This window comes from Zophobas morio, unplaced genomic scaffold (genome assembly GCF_036711695.1).
Source record: "Zophobas morio isolate AGI-343-1 ecotype UQ-CSIRO unplaced genomic scaffold, CSIRO_AGI_Zmor_V1 ptg000031l, whole genome shotgun sequence".
In the NCBI taxonomy this organism is placed as follows: Eukaryota; Metazoa; Arthropoda; class Insecta; order Coleoptera; family Tenebrionidae; genus Zophobas; species Zophobas morio.
Window position 1 is genome coordinate 2817178 of NW_026972136.1, and position 8193 is coordinate 2825370.

General features: G+C 40.2%; 1 protein-coding gene across 1 annotated transcript; it reads left to right on the top strand.

Annotated features, from left to right (window-relative positions):
- Window positions 1-4: 4 nt before the first annotated feature.
- Window positions 5-5957, top strand: LOC135139406 (phospholipid-transporting ATPase ABCA3-like). Its single transcript, XM_064069623.1, has 16 exons — window positions 5-509; window positions 554-654; window positions 710-820; window positions 868-1142; window positions 1189-1612; window positions 1657-2702; window positions 2753-2910; window positions 2960-3051; window positions 3100-3449; window positions 3495-3722; window positions 3766-4042; window positions 4093-4218; window positions 4262-4534; window positions 4579-5316; window positions 5377-5819; window positions 5871-5957. The coding sequence occupies exons 1-16, from the start codon at window positions 43-45 to the stop codon at window positions 5901-5903; spliced, it is 5142 nt and encodes a 1713-aa protein (XP_063925693.1). The 5' UTR covers window positions 5-42; the 3' UTR covers window positions 5904-5957.
- Window positions 5958-8193: the final 2236 nt, after the last annotated feature.

Consider the following 8193-nt stretch of genomic DNA (forward strand, 5'->3'; position numbering starts at 1 on the left):
AATATTGACAACGTCACTTGAAACTCCTTCCCAAAACACACCATGGGCCCCAAAATGAACAAGTTTCTCCTCCTCATGTGGAAAAACTGGAAGCTCCAGTATCGCAAGCCGCTTCAAACGACAGTAGAAATAGCCGCCCCCGTTCTTTTTTCAGTCTTACTGGTTGTGCTAAGGAGTTTAGTAGACCCTCTGGAGACGCCAGCACAAGAATACGAACCTTTCAGCCCCATACCTTCACTTTTTTTCCCGGAACAAAAAAAGAACACCACGGAAGCGGAAGGTACCGAGACCTACATGCTTGTGTATTCGCCTACGTCTAACAGAGTTCTGGATCAAGCCATGCGTGTGCTCAAAGGGGTCTTCGCGAATATTAAAGGCTACCCGAATTCCAAGCAACTGGAACACCACTTTCTTACAGAAAGCTCGAGGTACACGTTGGCTGGAATCCAGTTCGATGATGATTTGTTCAATAAGAACGAGCTCCCGAAGAAGGTGGAGGTTTCGTTGAGGTAAAATATTGACTTAAATTGTCAGTTTTCTAAGTGAATAGTAGATTCCCCAGCGAACTGCGAAGTCCAGGTGGTCAGGTTATGAAAACTAGAAACCGAGGAGACTTTCGTGACAGGAATATAACCAATGGTGACACTGTTGTAGGTAAGATAATCAAATTTAAAACGGGAAGGTACTTTAAAACCCGCGGTACTTCCAGAGAAGCTGAATAAACTATTCGATATTCGGGACTGGAGAACCAACTTACTCTACCCGATTTTCGAGTCTCCGGGTCCCAGACTGTGGGACCGAAACACCGGGGCCACACCTGGTAAACCACCACAACAAACCCACCATTGTATAAACCTTGCCTTGTAGACTACTACTGGGAAGGGTTTTTAGCGCTACAAATAGTAGTAACGCAGCTTCTACTATTCATTCAAATGGATAATATCCAGATGAAGTTTCCACCAGAACCAAAAATTTTGATGCCGGTATTGCGCATGCAACGATTTCCATTTGCCAGCTGGAAAGAGGATCCTCTACTTCCAGCTTTGATAAGCTTCGTTGGAATGCTCGTAATGCTGAGTTTCGTCTACACGTGCATCAACACCGTCAAGATCATCACGTCAGAGAAAGAAAAGCAGCTGAAGGTACCACCATAACTTCATGATCTTCTAATACGAGTTACGCTTTCAGGAAGCTATGAAAATCATGGGTTTGCCCAATTGGCTTCACTGGATGGCTTGGTTTTTCAAGTGTTTGTCGTTCCTTCTCATCACTATAACGTGTATATCGGTTTTGTTGACAATGTCGTGGTACCCTCACACTTCATATAGCGTTTTCACTTACGCCAACCCTTTGATACTGTTTTTGTTCCTATTCTTGTACATCTGTGCCACTATCACGTTCTGCTTTTCCGTAACCGTGTTTTTCTCCAAAGCGAACACAGCTGCCACTGTTGCCGGCTTGTTGTGGTTCCTCTCCTACGCCCCTTTTTTATTCCTACAACGAAAATACGACGAGCTGAATTTGTTCACGAAATTGATTGTTAGTTTGGGGTCGAACACCGCAATGGCGTACGGTCTTCAAGTTTTTCTAATGTATGAAAGTACCAGTGAAGGTAAACCTCATGGTCGTATTTTCCCCAACTAATAGTCAGTTTAGGGATTCAGTGGGACAACATATGGAAACCCGTCACTTCCGACGACACCCTCACCCTCGGGCTCATCATGGTCATGCTAGTCATCGACGCAATCATCTACCTGTTCATAGCTCTTTACGTCGAAGCTGTGTATCCCGGAGAGTTCGGAACACCACAACCTTGGTACTTCCCGTGCACCTACTCCTACTGGTGCGGCCGCCCCAAGCAAGTCTTCATCATGGAAAACGTGGGCAATCCACCCCCCAAACGCAACGAATTTTCCGAAAACGACCCATCGGACTTAAACCTCGGAATCCAAATCCAGCGGTTGCGCAAAGTCTTCGACAAAAAAGTGGCCGTTGACAATCTCTCGTTGAACATCTACGAAAACCAAATCACCGCTTTGTTGGGACACAACGGTGCCGGCAAAACCACAACCATGTCCATCCTGACCGGAATCATCCCGCCGACCCAAGGTACCGCGTTAATCCAAGGTTTCGACATACGCACCAACATGAAGCACGTGCGGGCCAATCTGGGTCTGTGTCCCCAGAACAACATCCTCTTCGACGACCTCACAGTCAAAGAACATTTGTATTTCTTTAGTAAATTGAAGGGTCTGCACACAAGCCAAATCAAAAAGGAGATCGAGAAATACGCAGAGTTGTTGGAGCTTGAGGCCAAAATTGACAAGAAGTCGAATACTTTGTCGGGCGGAATGAAGCGCAAGTTGTGCGTCGGAATAGCGCTATGTGGGGGCTCCAAAGTTGTTTTGCTTGACGAACCTACAGCCGGAATGGACCCTTCGTCTAGACGGACCTTATGGGATTTACTCCAGACGCAGAAAATCGGGCGATGTATTTTGATGACGACGCACTACATGGACGAGGCGGATATTCTAGGTGACAGGATTGCGATAATGGCCAATGGGGCTGTCAAGTGTTGCGGGTCGAGCTTCTTCCTCAAGAAAAAATTCGGGACGGGGTACCACTTAATTTTGGATACTTTGTCAAGTTGCGACTCGAATTGCGTCACGCAGCTGCTACAAAAGTACATTCCTGACATAAAAGTAACTTGATGTTGTTTTCAAATTCCAGTTGGGTGATTCCCGTGTTTTAGGTTTTTAGAAATATAGGGTCCGAGCTTGTTTACTTGTTGGGCGAAGACCAAGTGGCAGTTTTCGAAAGCATGCTCGACGACTTGGAGAAAAACACCGGAAGTTTGGGGATTCGCAGCTACGGCATCTCACTAGCGACCCTAGAAGATGTCTTCATGAAGTAATTAGTTGCCAAAAACTCACACGTGCTAATATCGCAAAGTTTTTAGAGTTGGTAGTGACCTCGAATCAGCGAACGTGGAGTCGGTGAAGGAAACTAAATCTAGAACGAAATCTACAAACCTGGCTTTCCAAAGAAGTCGTAAGTAGCTGATTCGGTGGAACAATTTGATTGTGTTTCATTTTCAAGTATTGTCCAAAAAAGTGCGACCTCTGACTGGATTGGCATTGATCAAAAACCAATTTCTGGCAATGTTCATGAAAAAATGTTTATCGGTTGCACGCACGCGGTTGCTGCAGTTGATCCAGGTCCTGATTCCGGTTACTTTTCTCATCGTCGCACTAGTTGTTAGTAGGAATATGGATAAGAACAAAACGAGCGACTTACCGAAATTGCCGCTTACGTTAGAATCGTACAACGATCCGGTGGTACTAATCCAAAGCAACTTCAACGATTTTTATAGTAGGTCGTACCTTGAGAGTGTGAAAGGTCACCAAGTGAAAAACGTCACGAGTATTACCCAAACCATGCTAGATTTGGTACGTTCTTGACCCTTGCGAGCTAAACTGATTGTTGTGTTACAGTCAAGCGCTATTCCATCGACTGTCAAAAGGCGGTACCTCGTTGGTGCCTCTTTCACCCAAAACGAAAGAAACGAGACCATTTTGACAGCATGGTTCAACAACAACCCCTACCATACACCTCCTCTAGCTCTGGGGCTCATGTTAGACTGTGTTTACAAAGGGGTACTAGGAAAAAACCACAGTCTCAGTTTTGCCAACTACCCGCTGCCTTTTACGACGGACACAAAGGTAAAAATTTTCCCTAAGACCACACTACAAAGCACGATTTTAGCTGCAGCGACTCTTGAAAGGAAGCGGAATGGGTTTCCAGTTAGCTTTCAATATTGCCTTCAGTATGGCATTTGTGTCTTCGTTCTATATTTTATTCAGCGTCCGCGAAAGAGTCTGTAAGTCCAAACACCTGCAGTTTGCCTCGGGTGTGGAGAGCTACATCTTCTGGACGACTTCGTTTCTTTGTGACTTGGTGACTTTCATTGTAACGATTTTGATACTTCTGCTGACACTGTTGTTGTTCCAAGAGGATGGTTATACGGGGACTAGAGAACTGGGTACGTCGCTTCTGCCAGCGATTTGAAACAAATTTAACTACGTTTTATAGGAAGAATGTTCATCCTATTGTTGTGCTTTGGCGTCGCGATGCTCCCGTTCATGTATATTGCGTCATATTTGTTCGACATTCCTTCAACGGGGTACACTCGGATGACGCTATTTAGCGTTTTTAGCGGTAAGTGGAAGCCGAGTTGGTACTACCGCTAACGATTTTGTAGGGGTTACTGCCTTCCTGGTGATACAAATCCTCTTCGCTCCGAGCCTGTTTCTAAAGTACCTGGCAGAAGCTCTTCACTGGGGGTTTCTTATAATGCCGCACTACTCCCTCGCTACCAGTATAAGAGACCTCTACGTCACCTACGCCACCACTAAAATGTGCAACTTCTTCGTCACTAATTGTTTAGAGAACGAAGAAGGTGCCACCTTAGATGATTGTTGGTACTCGGCTTGCGTTAACAACGTTTCCGAAGCACTGACGCAGTTTTGTTGCGGTAAGTACCCTCGAGTGGAGTCAAAAATTTTGACCGGATTTCAGAACGCGAGCAGAGCTACTTCAAATGGGTGAGTCCCGGAGTTGGTAAAAACGTCCTATATTCACTATCACTAGGAGTACTACTTTTGCTTTCCCTCATTGCGTCCGAGTACAAAATCTGGGCGAACTTGAAGTACCACGTTTTTCGCAACTACGGGAAAGAACCTCCCGACAAGGAAATCTACGAAGACGACGACGTAGCAGAAGAGAAGAAAAAAATACGCGGTACTACTGAAGCTCAATTGTTGAAAGAGTACAATCTGGTCTTGAAAGACATGACCAAGTACTACCGGAAGTTCCTAGCGGTGAACGCGATATGTCTTGGTGTGGGCCAGTACGAGTGTTTTGGTCTTTTGGGGGTCAACGGAGCTGGGAAAACCTCCACTTTCAAGATGATCACGGGTGATACTAGCATGACGTACGGAAATGCGTGGGTGCACCATTTCAATGTGAAGACCCAACTGACCAAAGTCCAGAGAGTCATTGGTTATTGTCCACAGTTTGACGCTCTTCTCACTGACCTCACAGCCAAAGAAACCGTGATTATGTTCGCTCTTTTGCGGGGGATTCCCCTCAGTGAGTGCAAGTACGTCGCAGAGAAACTAGCACAAGAGTTTGACTTCGTCCAACACTTGAACAAGAGAATCAGGAAACTGAGTGGGGGGAACAAAAGGAAGATTAGTACTGCTATATCGTTAGTAGGAGATCCTCCGGTTATTTGTCTTGATGAACCATCAGCAGGTACTACAATTTCTATGCACTTCTATCTATGTATTATAAAAAATTATATATGTGTTTCAGGGATGGACCCTGTGACAAAACGAAATCTCTGGAACGCCATCTGCGGGATTCGGGACAGCGGCAAGTGCATTCTTTTCACTTCACATAGCATGGAAGAGTGTGAGGCTCTGTGTACAAGACTGGCCATAATGGTGAACGGGGACTTCAAGTGTATCGGGTCTTTGCAGCACCTGAAGAACAAATTCGCGGCTGGTTATACCCTCACTGTTAAAGTCAAAAGGGGAAGCGAAGCTGGTGAGACGTTACAGGGTTTCGAAGACGTGGAAAAATTTATAGCGGAGCATTTCCCGGCTGCCAAGCAACAAGAGAAGCATCAGGAACTAATCACTTATTATATTAGTGATAAGAATATTAGTTTGTCGAAAATGTTCGGGGTTTTGGAAAATGCTAAAAGCAGACTGAACATTGAGGATTATGCGTTGGGGCAAGCGACTCTGGAACAGGTGGGTTGCGAATGTTTTGCGCTACATTACGTTGTATTGTGTTTTTTTTAGATATTTTTAACTTTGACTAAGCTTCAGCGTTGATGGTCCATCCTATGAACTATGATATGAAAATTTTGCTTAGTTAATAAATATGTGTAAGTTGTTGTTGTATTTCTCCCTTTTTTGATGAACTACAGCAAAAATAAAGGAAGATTCGTGATCCTGACAAAAGTTGGGTCCAGATAGATTGTTTTCTGGAGGATCTGAGTATCTTTTAAATTTTAGGTAAAAATGGTGGAGGCGCCAGAATAAAAATTCGTTTTTTGCATACTTGACGACGTTTAAGAAAAATAAAGGCAGATTCGTAGAACCCGAGAAAATTTCGGTCCAGACAGATCGTCGCCTGAGAACTTGTTTGATCTGCAGACCAGAGAGCGCTCAGGCCAATATCGACTCTAAGCGATTTATCAATAAGCCTTTCGTTAGATTTTTCAACTGTAGATGTGTCAATTTTTGTCCACTTCAATTTTACGATTTTTAAATATTTCGAATCTTTAATTTTTCCCAATTTTGACGTTTCTAAATTTTCAGTTTTCAGGTTTGTGAACTCATCTTTTTTTTATATTCGCATTTCTCGACTTCCCAAAGTTTCGATTTTTCAATTCTTTAATTTTTCGATTTTTCGGGTTTTTCGATTTTTCAGTTTTCAATTTTGACGTTGCCAAATATTCAGTTTTCCCATTTCGCAATTAATCTGTTTTTATTTTCCCATTTCTCGACTTGCCGAAGTTTCGATTTTTCAGTTCTCCAATTCTTCGATTTTTCGACTTTGCTTTTTAATTTTTCGATTTTTCTCTTTTCGATTTTTGGACTCCTGGGTTTTCTGATTTCTAGGTTTTTTACTTTTTGGGTTTTCAATTTTTCGTTAAACCTTAGATTTTTCGATTTTTCGACTGTTTTATACTTCGAATTTTTCAACTTGACGATTTTTCCAATTTTTCTTTTTTAAAATTTTTCGATTTGACTTTTACGATTTCTCGATTTATCACTTTTTCAATTTTCAACTTTTCTTCGCGGCTTTCCACTCCTCGATTTTTCGATCCTCTGATTTTTCGATTTTTCTGTCCAGTTTTTTTAACTTTTGGATGTTTCGATGTTTGAATTCCTCGGTTTTTCGATTTTTTTACTTTTGAGCTTTTCAATTTTTCGATGTTTAGATTTTTCAGTTATCCGATTTTTCAATTTTTTAAATTCGGGAGTTTCGATTTTTCGATTTGTCGATGTTTCATTTTTTCGATTTTTAAATTTTAAATTTTAGAATTTTTATTTTTTGATTCATTGATGTTTGGAAAAATTTGGATCCATTTTTCAATTTTACGATATTTTAATTGTTCAATGTTTAAAATTATGGATTTTTCAGTTCTTCAGTATTTCTATTTTTCAGTTTTTCAAATTTTACGTTGCTAAATATTCAGTTTTCCGATGTCTCAATTAATCTATTTTTGATTTTCCAATTTCTTGATTTCTCGAAGTCTCGATTTTTCAGTTCTTCAATTTTTCGATTTTTCGATTTCACAATTTTCCATTTTTTTAATTTCTCAATATGTATTTGGATATTTTTTTCAGTTTTGGAATTTTCCAATATTTTGATTGTCCGACCTTTCGATGTTTCGACTTCTGGAATTTTCGATTTTCGATTTTTTATTTTTTGGATTTTCAGTTTTTCGTTTTTTAAATTTTCTCGAGTTTTCAGTTCTTCTACATTTTAATTTTTCAATTTTTGGAATTTTTCAATTTTCGATTTTTCAATTTTTTTAGACCTGGATTTATCGAAATTCATATGTTTCAATGTTTTGAATGTTCAATCTATCACTTTTAAAAATTTTAACTTTTCGATTTTTTTATTTCGGCCTATTTCGGTTTCTCAATTTTTCGATTTTTTGACTTCTCGAATTTTTAATTTTTCGAATTGTCGGTTCTTAGATTTTTTACTTTCGGGCTTTTCGATTTTTAAATTAATTATCCGATTTTTCAATTTCTCAATTTTTTTAATTTTCGATTTTTAAATTTTAGATTTTGGAATTTTTATTTTTTTGATTTTTTGATCTTTGGATTTCACCATTTTTCAATTTTACGATATTTTAATTTTTAAATGTTTTAAATTTTAGATTTTTAGATTTTTCGGTTTTTCAGTTCTTCAATAATTTTTAATTTTTCAAATTTTGACGTTTTTCCCATTTCTCGACTTTCCGAAGTTTCGATTTTTAATGCAGTTCGTCAATTCTTCGATTTTTTGACTTTGTTTTTTAATTTTTCGATTTTATACTTTTCCAATTTTTTAAATTTTCAATGTTTTAGATATTTCTTTCAGTTTTGGGATTTTTCAATATTT

What these genes read in the sequence shown, in the direction of transcription:
- LOC135139406 (XM_064069623.1), top strand. Translation starts at nt 43, where the DNA reads ATGGGCCCCAAAATGAACAAGTTTCTCCTCCTCATGTGGAAAAACTGG. An exon ending in GTATGAAAGTACCAGTGAAG is followed by an intron (nt 1,613 to 1,656) that starts GTAAACCTCATG and finishes TAGTCAGTTTAG; the next exon opens with GGATTCAGTGGGACAACATA. An exon ending in CCTGGCTTTCCAAAGAAGTC is followed by an intron (nt 3,052 to 3,099) that starts GTAAGTAGCTGA and finishes TTCATTTTCAAG; the next exon opens with TATTGTCCAAAAAAGTGCGA.